Raw genomic sequence first — 19,687 nt, forward strand, 5'->3', positions numbered from 1 at the left:
TTGAAATCTTGAGGGTAGATGCACCCCCCCCCCCCCCCTCCCGGTGAATAACGGAGCTTTTTATGGACAGAGAATGAAGGCTTCAATAGTTAAGGCAACATCTGGCTCTGGAGAAGCCAGAAGCCTGAATAAAGAAAATGCAACGAATGACTGTTAATGTGGGTGATTCTGTTGTGCAGGAGCAATATTGTGCTTTCTTATGTGGAGATATATGGCAGTGATAATTTGTTACGTCTCTTAGGATGATCACTACATGTGCGATTAGAGGAAGAGAGTTATTTAGTTTGCCAGATGTTTTATGGTAGTCTGGTGCATTCGCAGACATTTCATCACCATCTTGATGAAATGCCTTTTTTTTCATAATTTATAGTTCCCTAAAGCTAAAATAGATTTCTTTCAGAGACACTAATCAAACTTTGCTTCAGTTCTTACTGAAATAGTTCATTATGTGCCTTTTATCAGTTGTTATGAAGCAGCAACTCCTGGCTCTGAAAAACGCAGCAGTTCCCTGGAGTTCACTTGAGGCTGGCTCCCAAAGCGAGTCAGTCCCCATAGACTCCCTGCTAAAATGCCCAAGTTAAAAGTATTAAAATCATGTTTTTTTAAATCCTGTTTTTTCCATTACCCCATTTGCATACTGCTGAGGCTAGCGAAGTAGTCGCTGATGGCTTGCTATGTGGTTCAAACCCTCCAAGATGTTTATAATACAGTTCTGTAAAATCGATATTTTATTGATCGGTTATTTAGCAATAATTAGCACATATTTCAATCTGTGTGTTATATCCTTACCATTTACAGATGCTAACCGACTGTGCTTAGTATTCCACCCTTTCCAACACTTCTGTCTCAATGAATAAATGAATAAATCAACATCACAGTTTTTGATGGCTGCTTAAAGGCTAATGCTGAAGTTTTAAAAAAGGAAACAGTCTAGAAACCAGTGGGTGACAGCAAGGTTGTTGTGTCCATCTTTTAGGTACAGTTTATAGTTGTTCTCACTCCCATGTATGTGTCACTACTTGGCCTTACCAATTGCCTGATAACACTCAAACGGGTTAAAATGCTAGAGTTCACATTTCTAGCTGGTTAGTCAGATAGAACAGACCAAAAAACAGCAGATTAACAGACAAAAACTAACAAAACAATAAATAATAAAACCAACAAACAAACATCAATCTACTACAAGCTTTTCAAATATGCATAGCTAGTATTGCCATGCATGCATTTGAGAGATGTATCTTATATAGCGCTTTTCTTTTTAAACAGCATGCCTCTTTCACCCAAACACTTGTTGTTCTACGTTTAACTAATTTCTATCTAACATTCACACACAGTACCGTGAACGCATCGGCAGTAACTAAGGGTTCAGTATCTTGCCCAAGGATACGTGGACACGGAGACCCTGGCAGTAGGCTAAGGGGTCGAACCAACAACCTCCCCGTTAGTAGATGACCTGCTCTGCCTCCTGAAACACAACAAGAGCACAAAAACGGGGGGGGATGCTATGTAACATGAAAAAAAGTCTGTATTTCATATTTAGATTTTGCAAATTAGCCCGTTCATGATAGAACTGGAATGGTTTGAATCCGTGGGTGACACCATCGTGGTGGTCACTGTGGGTCCGGAATATTTGTTGGTGTGATTTCAAATTTAAGGTGAAGAAAGGCTGAGACGCGCTCTGATGCAAATCCGCCCCCCACGTCTCTCCACCCCTTATGCTGCTGCTGCGCCCGCTTACGTGAACGCGCTCCAGCGCTGTCATCAGTACAACATCAGCATCTTTCGGGGGGCGCGCAGAGAGAGAGGGAGAGCGAGAGAGAGAGACGGGAGGAGGAGGAGGAGGACGGAGAAAGCGAGAGAGAGAGAGGTCTGAGACACACTGGATAAAGGCGACAAAAAGCACGATGATAATGGAGTCGAGGCGGTGGAGGATGTCGGATTTACGAGAAAGGACTGTTGAAATTTGACAGAGGGCTCGTGTTAAAGGCTGGTCTCCATCTTTTTTTTTTTTTTTTTTTTTTTGGTTTTCCCTTTTTCGTTTCACCGCGTTTGATTTTTTTTGCCCCCCTCCCTCCCCCCACATGCTGCGTGGACAGTAGAGGCGAGCAGAGGAAGGGGAGCACCCCGCGGATCCCTGGGAAGCTAAAAACGGGGGTCCACCGCTGGCGCTACAGGCATCTCATCTCACGGATGGTAATAAAAGGACATCATGATGAAGACAGCTCTGGACTGATGGATGAGGATGGAAAAGCAGCTTTAACCCCCTCCACCCAGCGACTGTGAAATAAAGGGGGGGAAATCCTATTGTGATTTTTTTAATTGTTAATCATTTATAGTGTAGCCCTGAGGAAACGAGCCTTAGACAGCAATGTTGAATCACTGGTGTTAGTAAATTATTCATTAGGAGTATAGGTAGGCTATGATTTTTGTATTGCTTCAATGTAGCATTCCCATTATTCTTTCCCCCCCACTATGTGTAGTCTTGTAAGATCACACACATATGTGCAGGTCTGGTTTTATCGTGTGCTTATGTAGGCCCTTTTAACAGCCAAGAAACAGCCAAAGCGAGGGAAACATTAGCTTTCGTGTAGAAGAGAAGAGATTATCTGAATAGTGAGGTGTGTCGAGCTGTGCGGGGGCTTTTACATCTTTTACATCTTTTTAAAATATATACATATATATATATATATATATATATATGAGAGTGTAAAGAAGAAGCGGGACGGGGGTGTAAAAAATATCTAAGAAGAAGGAGAGGGGAGAAAAAAAACGACCAAACATGTTGCCTTCCCAAGAAGCCTCCAAGATCTACCATGACAATTATATGCGCAACTCCCGAGCCATCGGGGTGCTGTGGGCCATCTTCACCATCTGCTTCGCCATCGTCAATGTGGTGGTGTTCATCCAGCCCTACTGGATCGGCGACAGCGTCAACACGCCGCAGGCCGGCTACTTCGGCCTCTTCCACTACTGCGTGGGTACCGGGCCGTCGCCCAGCCGGGAGCTCACCTGCGTGGGCAGCTTCTCCGACTTCAGCTCCATCCCGTCCGGAGCCTTCAAGGCGGCCTCAGTGTTCGTGCTGCTGTCCATGGTGCTGATCCTCAGCTGCATCGCCTGCATGGCACTCTTCTTCTTCTGCAACACCTCCACCGTTTACAAGACCTGCGCCTGGATGCAGCTGCTGTGCGGTAGGCATCCCCCCAATGTTTGTGCCATGTGTCGCTTAGAATGGAAAGTGTGTTTGGAGTCGCGGGGAACCAAAGAAACGTAATCAGGTGAAAAACACCCCCAAACCAATCTGGCATTTCTGCTTCATTTGCAGCAACCACTGGTGTTGGTGTTGCTGTGTTCAAGGATGGATTCACCAAGGCTCTGGTCTTTAAAATAATAATGATAATGTTCACGTAAAAATGGATAGCCACTTAAAATCCGCTGGGCTCTCTTAGATAACGGAAGGTATCGTAACAATGCAACCTTATAGGAAAATGTTCAAAACGATTACAAAACAAGGGAGACGTGTGAGGTCAGAGTGCTGAGAGTCAGCGGCTCAAGCCTCCGTAGACTCGGGAAAATCTCCTGACTTCTCGAATGAGAAAGGTGAAAGGTGTAGTCTTTAGGGGTGTATAGGCTATGACTCATTTTGCATCTTATTAGAGGTGAAATACAGATTTTATTCCAATATATTTATTTGTTTATTTTTAAACTCCTGCAATGACAGCCGGGAGACAGTAGGAATACATTTTAGCGAAGCGCACTGGAAGCAATAAGGCAGGCAGCTGGAGCTCCCCAGAACGTAAGCATTGATATTCTGAGGATACACCACAGCATCTGTAAGGAAAGCGGCAGGATCACTGCTTTATGCCGATGTAATGCAAATGCCATTCATTCACTCACTCCACCCGTTTGTAGAGGATATGATGAGGTCGGGTGTGATATGTGCGATGCGACGGAGATGTGAATTGCTGTGACTGAGGGCTTATAACGGGCCCTGTTGCTATTTTCAGGGATGATACCCGGTCGATTGGATTACTGTGTTCAGGGGAGAGATGCTTTGTCCCTTCTTTGTGGTTAGATTGTTAGATTACACTTAGAAATGATTAGGGACAAATGGTGGCTTTTCCAAACACATGGACACACTGAGTTCCTGCTGTCTTCTTGGGATGTGGAAGAACAGACGTAGCTTCGACGGTTCAGTTTAGATCTGTGTGGCTGCCACAACTGTAGATGCTTACTGAGATGGTGCTGTAGTAGAAACAAGGGATTTTTTTTTCTTTTTTTGGAATCGCTTAAATATCACCCGTCACTGGAAGGAAGATCAGGATGTCTGCGATTACCAGAGGTTCATCTCCAGGCATTACTGCATGTTTCCTGACATTTAATGGCATTAGCCATTAGCCTATGGAAGGATTTTTAAATGAGCAAACAACAAAAGATGCACGATTACAAGAGACCAGTGGCAATCTAAATTAAATACTTATTTGAGAAGCTGGAATAAAAAATAAATCAAAATAAAATAAAGGAATAAAAGAAACCACAGCCTCTTATCTAACGTGAATTTGTTACTATTTGTGGTGTTTTAGCGAACATAACACAGACCCTTCATTGTGTTTTGGGTCACATTTTTGTTCCCATTTGTTGTGTTTTGGCTAACAATATACACTTAGAAATTTTGTATTCTGTGTTGTTTCTTTTGTTTGTGACTGTTGTGTAAGAAAAACTGTCAGCACATTTATGATGAGATGACCACGTTAGCAAGATTGGAGCAATGAGTAAAGTGAGCTCGGTGCAGTGCATCTCAGAGGGTGCTAAAAAAAAAAGAAGAAAAATTCATGATCCGTCTCATATAAGCAGTTCTCCTAGCGAGCCTCCAGTGTATATCTGATTTCTTTATAAGCTGATCAATGTGATAAATAGGCCAGGCAGAATAGCGTGGGAGTCAGTTTTCTGTACAGAAACAGTCAGCATACTGAATGAGAGGGAGGGAGGATGACGGGGAAGCAGAGAGAAAGAGATCAGCACTTTTTTTCCTCCTGTATTGTTCTTTTTCTCATCCTCATCTGCCCACTCTGTCCTCTGTTGTGCCGAGTGTGTCGAAATCAGCAGGAATCAGACACAACAGCAGAGGTACAGATTTTGCTTTCTTTATCAAAACCCGTATGGCTTAATAGAAATTGAACCTCGGTTTTCCCGCACAGAATTAATCAAGCACAACAACAGCAAGGAGCTTTTTATGAGGAAAGATTCTAATGTTTTACATAAGAATGTGGGTAAAAGGAAATCTGCCTTTCTTAGTTGTTGTCTTGTAAAATTTTAATCACGGATCAGTGAACACTGTTGTTCAGTCAGAGCTGCTGGTGTCTCATGTACATGTGGTCTGGTGACACACATGTGGTGCTAGGGTGGCCTTACTCTTAAGTCATGACATTTTAAAACAAACCACAACCTTTTCCTGAATTTAAGCTCTATGAACAAAAGTGCTGGGCCACACACACCTACAGGAGGTGCTAAGCTGTGAAGCTCCTGGTGCACAGGTTTTGTGCTGATGTTAATGCCAGAGGATGTTTGGAAGTCTGCAGTTATTGAGTCAGCAGAGCTTTCGTGGCTAATATGAATAATGTAACTCAGCAGTCTGCAACCCTGCTCTGTAACTTCACGTGGTTGGCTCATTCATGGCTCACTTGCTATGGTTTCCACTTTGTAATAATACAAGAAACCTCATAAACTTGCTCGTTGCAATAGTGGTATCTAATTCCAATGAGCTTGTTAGAACGACTTGTTCTTTCACACTTTTGTAGAAGCAGACAACATGAATAGGTACTTGATTTTACTGAAAACACCTCTATTGAAAGATCAAGGAGTGTAATACATCTAATACAGTTTATGTGCTCTTCAGATACAACTTTATAATAGCAAGTCAGTTCATTTTAATCCAACAGGGTGCCTATTTTCTAAACATTTGCATAGTTTCATCAGTATCAGTTACAGATTTATCATCCAAATACTGTTAATAGATGGATTAAAGACCAGCTGCTAACCAATTAGCAAACACTAATACTCAGTTCTTTGTGGTTTTGATTTAACATGGTGCTGGAAATATTCTTTAGAGATTTTAGTCCATAGTCATGTGATAGCATCATACAGTCAAAGGAGCTTTCAAAGAAAAGCGTCTGGACTTCTTTAAGTTGCTTGAAGACGTTTCACCTCTCATCCTAGAAGCTTCTTCAGTTCTAAGGTCAAATGGTGGGGAGTCCCAGATTTAAACCTAGTGGGAGTAACCCGCCAAAGAGGGACAAAAGGACCCCCTGATGGTCCTCTAATCGCCTGAGCCAAGGTGCGAAACTTGGTGTGGGTCCCAATCTCCAGACGCTTTTCTTTGCAAGCTCCTTTGACTGGATGACCTGGATGACTGAGAACCTTCACAGACATAGCATCATACAGTTACTGTAGATTTGTCGGTTGATGTGAATCTCCTCTCAGTTATTGTTCTCAGCTGACAGCAGCTGCACCCAGTTGGTCATCTGCTGCTGTAGCCCATCTGCATCAAGGTTTAACATGTTATCCATTTAGAGATGCTCTTCTGCATACTTGGTTGTAGCTACTAGTTATTTGAGTTCCTGTTGCCTTCAGCTTGAAGCAGTCTGGCCATTCTTGTGTGATTTCTGACTCCAACAGTGCATTTTTGCCTACAAACTGTCGCTCTCTGTATATTTTACCTTTTAGACCATTTTCTGTAAAACTCTAGAAATGGTTGAGTGAGAAAATCTCTGCAGATGAGCAGTTTTGCAGTTCTCAGACCACGTGTCTGGTCCCAACAAACATGGCACATTAAACCCACTTTAAACATTCTTCATTCTGGTGCTCAATTTGAACTTCAGCGAGTCATCAGCATGTCTGAATGCATTGAGTCGCTACCATGTGATTGTCTAAATAGAAATTTGCATTAATAAACAGTTGAACACGTGTATCCGATACAGTGGCTGATGAGTGTACGCTTAGTGGTTCCTTTTACAGTTCAGAAGTTGTGTTCTGTGGCTGTTACGTTATGAACGGGGGATTGTAAAAAAAAATAGGTTTGTGGAGCTATTAAGAAAATCTGAATGTGAGGCAGATATAAATGTTTTTATTAGAGATGATTGGGTAAATACATTTTATAAACTGAAATGAGACTGGTTGATTTTCCTAAAAACACCTCAAACTATGTTTCTTAACTCTGTGAGATATAAGTTATCATTGTTGATGACCCTAATCTTAACCCTACCAAACCCTTGTTTTAGAGAGAGGCAAAAAACACTTAGGAAAAAGTGTAAAGTTTTTAATGCTTCAGAATTTTTGCTTTCTTTGTCTCCTGATTGCAAGACATGGCCGCATGATTTAAAAATTAAATATTCCCATTTAATAGGGTTTGGGTTTGTAATATCACCAGTGGCATTTCTAAAAAACGACCTAAAAAAGCAGAAGTATAAATTAACAAAAAAATTGCATTACAGAGGCAAAGTACTACAAAATTCACATTTCTATAGCATTCGCTCTAAGTTACCTGAAACAGGTAGGCCACCTCCTCCAGGAGGTCCATAACCCATCAGCAGGACCAGTGTCTGCCCCTTCGTGCAAGGTGGAACAGGCTGAGCACTGCCAAAGCTACAAAATGACCTCAAGGAGGACACTCGTGTCAATGTCACTGACCAAACAATCTGAAACAGATTTTATGAGGCTGGCCTGAGGACCCCACATCCTCTAGTGGGCCCTATTCACAGGCCCATGAAATCCTTGGACTCATTGTCAGATCCTCCCCTGGTTCCTGGTGGTGCACAACAGTGCACTTCATCATTTGGCAAGAGTATGCAGACAGTTCCTGGAGGATGAAGGAATGAAGGAACTGATACCACTGACTGGTCCCCATACACACCTGACCTAAATCCAACAGAATACTTCTGGGACATTATGTTTCGCTCCATCTGACACCACCGGGTTGAACTTCAGACTGTCCAGGAGCTCAGTGATGCCCTGGTCCAGATCTGGAGATCAGATCCTCAGGACTCCATCTATTGTCTCATGTTGTCAACATAAGTCACTTTCAGAAAATCACTTTAATGTTTGGGGTGTCTTTGAATTCAGCCCTCTGTATGTTGATCATTTTCATTTCCATCAAATGATGCGGCATCCTTTTTTCCCCTAACACATTACCCAGTTCATATCAGTATATAGATGCAGCATGATTTTTCCCTAGTTGACATCCAATGTGTTTTCAAAGTGTTCCTTTAATTTTTTGAGCAGTGTACATAAGAATTAAGCAGTATGAGGAATCAAGTGCATCAAATCAATGTAGCAGTCCTGAGTCTACTGAAACAACAGATAAACGCCCCTTCATGTCCACCATCCAATGCCCTCAGGCGTCCTGATGATTTAGAAATCTTTGTTGAACAAAATTAACAAAAACTGAAGATTTGCTACATAAAGGTTCTTTTTTATGGCGAAAGGGTTGTATGTCCCTCTCTAAAGATCCAAATACATTACTTTTGTAAGTCGTATAAAAAAAGGATGGAAGATTAGATCCAGAATTTATTGCTTACCATATAAGATAGCTAATCTTATATGGTAAAATTATAAAATATGGTTATATATAGTTATAAAATGTCAGTTTTATTTCCTCTTTGATATTCTGCTTTTAATTTGTGAGCACAGATCAAAGTTACTGAGTGGGGTTTTTTTTATCTTTTCTGTGGACTCATATGATTTGTGGCGAATGTAAGTCATCTAGAAGGCTGGCCGAATGCCACTCACCACCTTGAAAATGATCATTTAATCATCCCCTCTGCCCTGCTGGTTGCAGCAGCAGGTCTGCTGGCACAGAACAGTGACAGACTGTACCACAGTAAATACAGTAAGAGCCAATCTGAACCGCTGGTGGCTCAGATTGGCCTAAATGAACCAAAAGGTATCAGTTTGAGCCAGAATATTGCTGGTCACTTAGAGTGTGCTATAGGAACAAGAAGATTAAATAGAAACATCTCCTCGTGTTTCCATCAGCTGAAACTGCAGACACATTCACACATCTACACAGGTCAGCGATTTTCTCACTGCGGTTTTGTCCTATATTCTGGGTAAGTGTTTAGTCCAGTCAGGAAACTAGTGGGACCTACTGGTTAAGTATTGGTAAAACTGAAGATAAAAGGAGAAACTGGAACATGGTTCAAAACACTGAGATGTGGGAGTCTTGGCAGAGCACGCTGACACAGTGTGTACTGGCACCTATAAGCTAAAAATAGGCCAGAGTTGTCTTTTACGTACACTCAACTGGAATCACAAAATCCTGCTGTGCTAAAACAGGGGCCTGGATCGCGAAGCAAAACTATGTCACAGTAGCTTGTTATTCAGTTATCTTTGGGCTTAATTCTGTATTACAAAGCTTGCCCACTTAATTATGTTATATTGTGTATGTAATCATGCATATTAACTATCCTGACTATATCAAGTATGTCCACATCCTGCTGATGGTCTTGTATGCTTCAAGAGATGGCCGAACAACAAAACCCTCATCCACTGCAAAGCTCATCAATGTTAGCATGAAAAGCATTTAGGCTAGTGGTTGATCAGCCGAATGCAAAGTATTGAAAAAGTGCTCCATAGCTGTATGAGAACAATTCCAAGAACTTTAAGTATTTACAGAAATGTGACTGTATTTTTTTTTCTTAAAGAACTTTAGCTTACTCTATGGCCTAATCTACAATACAGTGTGTGATACTATCATGTGAGTATGGACTAAAATGTCTAAAGAATGTTTCCAGCACCGTGTTGAATCAATGCCATCAAGAATTAAGAATTGACACGAGCCAAAGAAACAGCCTCAATTGGCTTCTGTTTAGGAATTTATTTATCATGTACCAACTAAGACTACTATGCAATAAGAATATGTAATTAGTGAAGAATAATGTGCTATATATATAAATTAAAGAAATCATGGATGTAGTCTCAGGGTGTGAAAAGTCAAACCAGTGCAGGGACTTAAATGTGTGTTCTGTAATCTATCGCCAGCAGGTGGCACTACATGATCTATGACCTCAGTGAACACTTTTCTAATTAATTTATGGTGTCAGTCATAGATTTGAGGTCTTATCTAATGCAGCATCATGTTCATTTAATAATATATGGTTTTTAGGGTGGTGTGGTGGTTAGCACTTTTGCCTCAAAACAAGATTTTCCTGGGTTCAAATCCATCATCTACTGGAGGCTTGTCTATGTGGAGTTTGCATGTGTGGCCACCTTCTACCAGAGGCCATAGAAATTTGGACCACTTCTCTCCAAGGATAAGGGTTTGGGATGGTATGACGACATCTAGACCAGAAGACAAGACTATTAGAGAATCACTGAGGGCAAATTCAAAGCAAAGAGGCTCGGGTGGGGAAATCAGGCAGAGCCGAGACCGCTGGGAGAGCCAGCAATGGCCTGTGCTCCTTTTGAAGCTTGAAGTGTCTCGATTTCATATTCAAACCCTTCCCTCACTCGTCATAGTTTGTGAAAAAGGTCTACAACCCAATAGGTAACATCACAATAATTTAGATTCAACAAGCTGCTGGAAATAACCCTTGAGATGGTTGCAAGGGAAAATCCCAGTGAATCAGCAGTTTCTGCAATACTCAGATCAACCCCCGGGACTAACAGCCACACCACATCCAAAGTTACTTAAATTACCTCTCCTAATCATTCTGATGCTTGGGTTGAGCTTCATCAGGGTGCTGAGGGGAGAAGTGGGGTATAAAATATTTCCATATTTGGTCAGTTAACTGACCAGAATTTAAAGTTGGCTTAAAAAATGTAGGTGAATTTTAGATGTAATTACAAGTATTACTGACAGCGACACATGCTTCAGACTAGTCTGAAAACATGCACCATCACAAATAATAAAAAGTCAAATCGCCAAATTTCCTCTAGAGAGACAAATCACATCCAAATGGCATCTCAGTTCCACTTTTCTTGTTGCACAGACCCTATTGATAATTGATCAGGGACTGCACTTAAACAAAGAAATGTTCAGTTTACAATCCAAACCAAAAGCTCCAAAAGTGGGTTAGGGCCAATAGAGAATCAACAGCCACATGCTAATAGGTGATTTTCCTCCCATCTTCCCCCAGTTGTGTCACACCTGGATGGGAATGTGAATAATGGGATCATTTTACACTTAGAATCTAGACTAAACTGCAGTTTTTTTCCTTCTTCACACAAAGGAACAAGTGGAGGGCTAGATTTCCCCAAAGCACTGTAGGTCTGTGAATAGCTTCTCTGCTCACACCTTTGCTTGGATTTAGATTAATTCAGTGGAAAATGCTCCTGGGAAAATGGCTAGCACTTTAGTTTTAATTCACCTTACTTGAACAAAGATGAATTTAGTCTAAGAACCTCAGAGGAAATTCAAATAGGATTTCAGCGTTTACTTCTCACAGAGATGGCGAGGTCACTTCACCCATCAACTACCTTCTCACTCCACCCTCCTCCTGTTTTCCTGCATCCCTCTGGCAATGAGAGGTGGAGGAACAGGAAAGTACCAAGTTAATCGTAGAGCTCAACTGCTCCCTTTCTCACTCCCATCTCCATCAGTTCAGTCCACTATCCTTCTTTCACATCTGACCTTGGCTGTTGCAATATTAAACAGAACTAAGCAGGACATGGGCTGTGGCACAGGGGAGGAGCCATGTAGGGAGAAACAACCTGTCAGGGACTGTTCAGCATAACTCTGTGTGTGTGTGTGTGTGTGTGTGTGTGTGTGTGTGTGTGTGTGTGTGTGTGTGTGTGTGTGTGTGTGTGTGGGCTCTGTGGTAAAGTTAAGATCTTGTGGGGGTATAGTTTTGCTTCCAGTCTGAATGTCATGGAAATAAATGACCTGTAGAATTAGTCTAACAGATACTGAGGCAAAAAGCAGAGGTGTTTGGAGGAAGGGTGAAGAAAAGCTCATCTATAGATGTGGAACCACTGAGTAACCACAGTGCAAATAATCTAAAAAAAATGGTCATAGGAGATATACTTTTATATAAATAATCTTGAGTAATTACATTCACTGCTCACTGCAGTGCTTCTGCATTGGGTTTAAATTTTCCAATATTCATTCGCTCTTACTGCTTAGATTAATAGTGGAAATTCATTCAGCTCCTCCAGACTTTTTTCTAACTGCTCTTATAATAAGAAAAAACTGTTAGGAAACATGTCCAGGCTCAACTTTTTAAAAACAAAAACTGTGTCAAATTAATCTACATTCACAATGAGAATAAACATCTATTCATCCATTTTGTTAATGTCTCGTCCAATTCAGAGAAGGGAGGAGGCGGAGCCTATCTCAGCTGACTCTGGATGAAAGCTGGAGTACACCAAGGTTAGGTCTCCAGAGCAAAATAAGAATATACTGTTCAAAATGTAAACTTAATTTCATTTTCTTTTCTTTTTTAACATGTTTACAATTTTGAAAGGAAATCGTGCTGTGTGTGCTTTTTTTCACTCAAAGTTAGTCTTTGCATATGATTGCGTTCTCTTTTTACTCAGCTATTTTGGAAAGACTGTTATAAATTTGAGGTTCACTGATAGTTTCTCCACATCTACAATAGAAAAATGCAGTTTTGAACTCCAGTCATGCAGAAGAAGAATTTCATTGCTTATTATGTTGCAACTACTTAATACAGCTACACGTGTTGATAATAATATCCACAGTGAATATAATACTTACAAGAACATAATGTAATGTGCTGCTGGAGGAGATCCAGTCCTTGGGGACTTGCAGAATTTGGCAGATGATGACCTTTCCATCTCATGGGCTGTCACAGATGCAGGAACAATCAATTTTGACGTCACTACAAGTTAGAATCACCGAGCACTGCAAATGATTTTGGTACTAGACCCTACTAGAGTTAATACTAGAGTTCTAGTAACGTCACCCTACATATGTTGTTGGTCCTGACTCTGAAAGGGAAAATGTTGTTTTTTTCCTTCTTGTACAAACAGTGAACACAGTTGTTTTTCTGGTGAAGCAGCTTGAGTTTTCTCGGTTTCTCTCTGTTTTTCCTTGTTGTCCGTTTTTGTTCTTACAAGGATTCTGAAGGAAAGCAAGAGAGCAGCAGAAAGAGTGCGTAACAGTGTGTGCATGTGATGGAAGGAGAGGCAGAACGCGAGGGAGCAAAACACAGCAAATTCATTTGCATGTGCGTGCTGATGGTATGCTTTGTGTGTATCTTGCCCCCCCCCCCCCCCCCCCCACACACACACACACACATCTGTTCTCGCAATTGTGTGAGACAACGGGTAAATGTGTACATGATGGTGTGAGAGCTGAATGATTAATGAGAACGTTTTCTCTTTTCTTCTCTTGAGGCAGTGTGGTGTTTTTTTTATGTATTTTTTTTATGTATTTATTTTTTCTTTCTTTTCTTTTTTTGTTTTTGCTTCTGCAGTTAATGTGGCTGTGTGCATCCATGCAGCATGTGTGCACATGCACAGTAGATTTAAATAAATGCTGCAGTGGTCGAGTTTTTTTACATATGTATATATATATATATATATATGTATATGTATTTAAAGAGATGTATATGTGTCTGTGTGTGTATGTAAGACAGAGAGAGATGTAGCGAGAAAAAGTCTCCCTGCCTCTTGCTCACTCTTTCCTTCTCTGTGTCTTTCACTCTCTGAGATTTCTGGTTGGCTTTCCCAACCAAACGTACATGTTTTAATTATCAGGCACTTAATAAATAATTCCAAAGTCACTGGGGTGTTTCTAAAAATATCCTAACAGCTGAATAATGGATTCCTTTGACCCGTCTCATCATTGTCGCTCTCTGTGTATGTGTGTGTGTCTGTGCAGGAGTGAGAAACAAAGTCTTACATCTCATTGATGTGTAGTTAGTAGCAACAACGTAGGCTTGGCCCAAAAAAGGAGGGAAATTTGTGTTTGGCTGATTATTTGTTTGTTGTAACAATGCTTTTTGGTAATAAATGTTATACTGTTGAAAAATCTCATCGTATCCTCCTAAATGGTTCCACATTTACAAGGAAAAGCATTTGTGGGTTGAGCAGCATAGTCATCAAAACATGGACTAGTCTGCCACATAATCTTTTCACTTCCCCTTTGAGATCTGATTATTTTGAAAAAAAATCCTTTAATTTTTTGGAGTATCAATATCAATATCAACCCAAGCATTGTTTAGTCCAACCACACAGATTATAACAACAAAACTAAGGCTTCTCTAAGCCCTACCAACCCACAAAATCTGCTCAGGAGCAGTTCAAGGTACACATCCAAAAGCTTAAACTCTCCACATCCATGCTTTATATGGCTGAACAAGCCTGATCCACAGAACCCAAAGGATCCCCTGCCAACATTGCTGATGTCAGACACACTGGCAAGGGTACATGCCCAATGAGGCAGAGCAACAGTGAGATTTTAATGTTGTGACTGATATCTTCTGTATGAAATTTCACATTCATTTTAAATTCATATTGTTCCTGCTGTTTATTTAAGACATTTCTGACACCCCACAGCAAACAAGTTCCTTACACTTTTTCAAAATAACTTTAGCTTTTCAGACAAATTTCAAAATCCACAAACTGCACCATAATAAATCATAGTAGGTCATCTTTCCCAACAAAAGAAAATCTCCTAAAAGGTACTCCCAAAAATTCTCAAAAAGACAAATACACTTCTTCAGATTCATACTGGCACCAAGGATGCCAGCCTTATACAAAGCATCAAAGATGTAAGATTTTTTTTTCCATATAACTCTTGGGTGTCTTTATGTGATACTTGCTACAAGACAAACTTGTAGCCGATAAACAGGATAAGCTTGTAGCAGAATGATGGGAAGAGAAAAGTATGGAGAAGCAGAGAAACAGCTAATGATCCAAAGAATACCACCATCTGTTAAACATGGTCGAGGCAATATTACAGCATGGATATGTATGGCTGACAGTAGAAGTGGGTCACTGGTCATTTATTGATGATGTGACTGCTGATAGAAGTAGCAGGATGAATTGTAAAATGTACATGGCTTTACTTAAATGTTCAGCCAAATTCTGGAAAACATGAAGCATACTGTAAGAGCTAACTGGGAGTTTTTCCATCTGAGTTGGAAGAAGTAGATGATGTGGCCACAGTAGAGAATTTCCTTCTTACATGCATCACTATTTGCAGTGTTTTCATTTGCAGCTTTAAAGTACTTGTAAAGTACTACATGAAGCTACGCTTGGTATTTACAAAGGGATGCAGTGACAAAATTGCATGTAGGGAGGTGGAATTTCACAGATTTTTGTGACTGCTCCTGCTGCATGTGCATATTTAAGGGAGTTCCTTTCTCAAAACGCAAAATACAGGGAGGAGAATGTTTAAATCGAGCACACAAACTGATATTGGTGCTAATATTTAACACAGAAAAAAGCATGTTTTATTTTTTTTTGCACTTGATATTGAAATGGGTCAACTGCGCTTGTGTTAGAAGACAGCTTTAGTAAATCACCAATGAACTAACCACACCTATGAACTAGGGCTGCCACGATTAGTCGACTAGTCACAATTATGTCGACTATCAAAATCGTTGACGACTAATTTAATAGTCGACGGGTCATTTGAAGCTTTGTAAGATCCTGAAAGATGTAGGAATTAGTAGTAAATGGTAAATGGCCTGCATTTGTATAGCGCTTTACTCAGTCCCTAAGGACCCCAAAGCGCTTTACACTACATTCAGTCATTCACCCATTCACACACAGGCAACAGCAAGCTACATTGTAGCCACAGCTGCCCTGGGGCGCACTGACAGAGGCGCCCCAGGGCAGCCCCAGGGCGCCTCTGTCAGTAGGATTTATGAGTGTAATAATGGACTGAAACAGAAGATGGCAGCACTGCATGAACAAGGATGCCAGCTGCCGTTAAACCGCAAAGAAGAAGACGCAATCTCCGGTATCGTAGCTGTGTCCAAATTCATGGACTGCATCCTCCTGAGGCCGCATTTGTAGGCCGATTATGTTACAGCGATGCGACGGAGACTGTCCAAATTCGAAGACTCTGACAAATGCAGCTGACAAATTTGTCCTTCATTTCCCAAGATTTGAAGGATGGGTCGAGTTCATCCTTTGTGGCCCAGCCTATCCCAGAATTCATAGTGCGGCCCAGCCAATTAAAGTTTCCAACAATGGCGGCAGCTAGTTAGTTGAGATATTACTGTTCTTACTCTTTCTGGGTCACAAAATAAACTTTTAAGATATTTTCAGGTGAGAATGTAACTGTGTAAACTTCAAATATCTGCTTGGTTTATCAAGACACCACATATTTGCAAAAGTGCTTGTTTTCAGAGACGTCTGTTACCCACCAGCTCAATAGTTAGTTGGCCGGCGGTTCAAGGCTCACTAGAGCTGGCGAGAACAACAAACTCCTGGCAAATCGTTTTCAGATCCCCGCCATCTTTCGCTACTCAGGTTAAACATGATATATAAGTCACTTAGATAACTTAAAAATTTTATTGTTTGGCTTTTTTCAATGTTTTATTTGTTCCTGAGTAAATCAGTTTGGCTGAGATTAAAGTTATAGTTTTCACACAGCTGAATGAACGTCACACAGAAAACTGATTAAACAGAATTGTGAGATGGTAGAAGTGTCCTGTTATATTTTAGATAGCAAGGAGCAGACAGCTGAGTTTATTAATCTTCACTGAGACAATCTGCAAATTTCATTAAAATTAAAAAGAAAAACTATCATCTTGTCTTTATTTTTAGTTAGCACATACCTTAAACACTTCAAGCTGTAAGCTAATGATAGTTATATAAGAGCAGATGCATGCTGGTGGAATAAGCTGTACGTTTTATGTCCATAATCTGATTAGTAGACTAATCAACTATCAAAATCATTGTTTGTGGCAGCTCTACTATGAGGGCTACTTGGGCATTGTGCTCACACATTGTTTTGCCCTGCTCAGTAAACACAAATCTTTAAGACAAAGTCTACAGTTTTGTAAAATGTGTACATTTCTACGTACACGGTACCGTATAACCATATGCAGCGTACATAAGCAACAACTTTTAATTTAAAACAGAGAAAATTTACAGTGAACAACCAAACTGAAAGAAATAAAAAAGAAAAGCTCTGTGCCAAGTGGGCCAGTGAACCCTGGCGGCAGCAACATCTTGCAAAGTGCCCCCTCAGCAGTCCACATACTAACACTGAAGTCTCTCTCTCTCTCTGTCACACACACACACACACACACACACACACACACACACACACACACACACACACACACACACACAAAGCAGGCTTGGTCTCAGCACTAATAAAAGCTCTGTATATCAGCAAGCCAGGCCGTCCATTATATAGGAGGACAGCAGGCCAAGGTTTAGACACAGTAGCAGAGAAAAGGGCAGACCTCAAACAGCTTTATTACATTATAGACAGGACATGGTGATCTCTCAGTGCATTCATGTTCACACCTTTCCACTCCGCTGCTCTGCGTTGGACTGAAAACTGCAGGGGTTTGCTTCCACATGGATGCCAGGAGTTAGAAATATTTATGGGGGGTTTTAGTATCTCGCCTCAAACGGTTTCCGCACCATCAGGATGTCGAAATGGCTAAATTGTTATATTGCAACATTATGTACTAATACTAATTTAATAATAGTACATGTAATGCTAATTTCCAGTTCTAATCAACAATAACTGATGGATATTGTTTTTTAAATATCAGTTATCCATATCAACTAATTCTATACCATTACATACCTCACTGGTAACATGTTACACTGTTTAAAGTGACAGCAACATGCAGTCTTAATCCGTACCATAATGGTTATGCCGCCATATTTAAATTGACCCTGTTATGTGATTCTTTAGCTCAGGCCTCTCACTGCTCTGAATGCCATGTTTCAGACAGCTTTCTACTGTTGGCACTGTGTGATGTCAGCGAGAGAGGACCTCTATAATATGGTCATCTCCGGCACACAGAAGAAGCTCCAGCCTCCTGTCTTTTAAACCTTCTATCCACAAGGGTCAACCAATTGGAAGGATGCTGGCTTAAAGTGAGAGAGTTTAATTCATATAGAGTGGAACTGTCACGGTCCTGGGTCAGTGACCCAGTGTTTTGAGTTTCTTGTGCCTCTGAGTTTTCTGTATTATGTTCTTAGTTCTCTTTGTTGTCCCAGCTTGTTCTTTAGTGTAGTGTCTTAGTTGGTGTTCTTGTATTCTGTTTAGTTCTCTGAGTATTTAGTAGCTGCCCTCTGTGTTTCTTAGTTGCTCTGTCTCCCCTAGTCTAGTTTGCATCTGTGCTAATTCCTGTTTTACTTTGAAGGTCTGTGTCTCATGTGTATCCTACTTTGCTCCCTTGTCTCGTCAGTTCTGATTTCTCCCAGCTGTGCTCTCTTTCTGTGTCTCATTCCCCTCGTTACTTCCCATTGTATTTAAATCCTGTGTTTCTCTGAGTCAGTGTCGCGTCGTCCCTCATGCTGTGTGGAGCGCCCTGTGTCTCTCTTTGAGTTTTTAGTTTGTTGTTTCCCGGTTTAGTTTAGTTTGTATGGTTTTTTTTTCCTGCCAGCCAATAAAGCTGTGACTTTGAGTTAACACCTCAAGTCTGAGCGCCTGCATTTTAGATCCACATCTCCTGCCTGCCACACAGCGTTTCATGACAGGAACCATGTTTTAGTGAGATGAACAAAGCCAACAGACAAAGCTGAGGACCAAAACCTGTAGTTTCCCCAATACCCACTCAAGGGTTCCTCTAAAAGAGAGACAATCTCCATAGACTATGCTATATGGCATGGTTTTCCATGGCTGAGGAGTTCCTCTTGATGTTATGTGCAGGTGATCAGGGTTTTTGTCCATACAGGATATGTTAAAATAGCCAACTAAACAGCGTTTTTAAATCTGGTCCGAAAAAATGTTGTTTTGGCCTCGATGGACAGTTTTCCCTTCGTAACGACACATTCATTTCGGCCTAGGTGTCAAACATAAGGCCTGGGGCCCAGAAACAGCCCGGCAAAGACTTCAGTCACTGGATGGCCACTGGATGGCTTTGGAAAATACATTTTGAACTTTTAACTTTATGTATTTTACAGCTTGTCACACTGACAAAGACCTCCCCCACAGCCATTCACACTACACCAGAGTAATATAGCAATAGATAAACGGTTATCTGACAGAAGAGTTCCTGTTTCTTCATTACCATATTATTATTATTATTTTTTTTTTTTTTACGTGTTACAAAATCTTTCCGCTTTATAATTACAGGACAGTTTGGCTATTAGAATTTTTTCCATAATTTAAAAAATTCAGTTCTTTCAGTTTAAGGCCAAAGAGCTGTGCTGACAGATTTCTTTCATTAACTCCAAAAGGATTTCTTCATTATTAAGAGAAAACTGAGACATACTGTTGAAACTTCTTCTTCTTCTTATAGTGAGATATCTCAGAGATTAAATGTGCAGTTAAACTACTGACAGAAACAGCAGTTTCACTGGTCTGGCCCACTTAAGACCAAAGTGCCACATATGTGGGCCGTGGAGTAAAAGGAGTTTGACATCCCTGATTTAAACACTTTTTTCCTATGCCTAAGTACACTCACACACACACACTCCAACAGATACACTGGGGGCAAATCAGGGTTCAGTATTTTACCCAAGGATACTTTGACATGTAGAGTGCTGTAGCTGGGTAATCGTCCACTGACCTTCCCATTGGTAG

At 40.8% G+C, this 19,687-nt stretch overlaps 1 protein-coding gene across 1 annotated transcript in view; it reads left to right on the plus strand.

Moving 5' to 3' along the window:
• The first annotated feature begins 1,789 nt into the window (after positions 1-1,789).
• The window catches only part of LOC146550502 (LHFPL tetraspan subfamily member 4 protein-like), a 37,607-nt gene continuing 19,709 nt past the window's right edge, over positions 1,790-19,687 (plus strand). The window contains exon 1 of the mRNA XM_085259389.1: positions 1,790-3,188. Coding sequence (XP_085115515.1) covers positions 2,780-3,188 — 409 coding nt within the window. The 5' untranslated portion in view covers positions 1,790-2,779. The remainder of the gene's footprint in view (positions 3,189-19,687) is intronic.

This window comes from Mchenga conophoros, linkage group LG20 (assembly GCF_057382185.1).
Source record: "Mchenga conophoros isolate Kocher_MC1m ecotype Shallow Benthic linkage group LG20, M_conophoros_male_GT1.1, whole genome shotgun sequence".
Lineage (NCBI taxonomy): Eukaryota > Metazoa > Chordata > Actinopteri > Cichliformes > Cichlidae > Mchenga > Mchenga conophoros.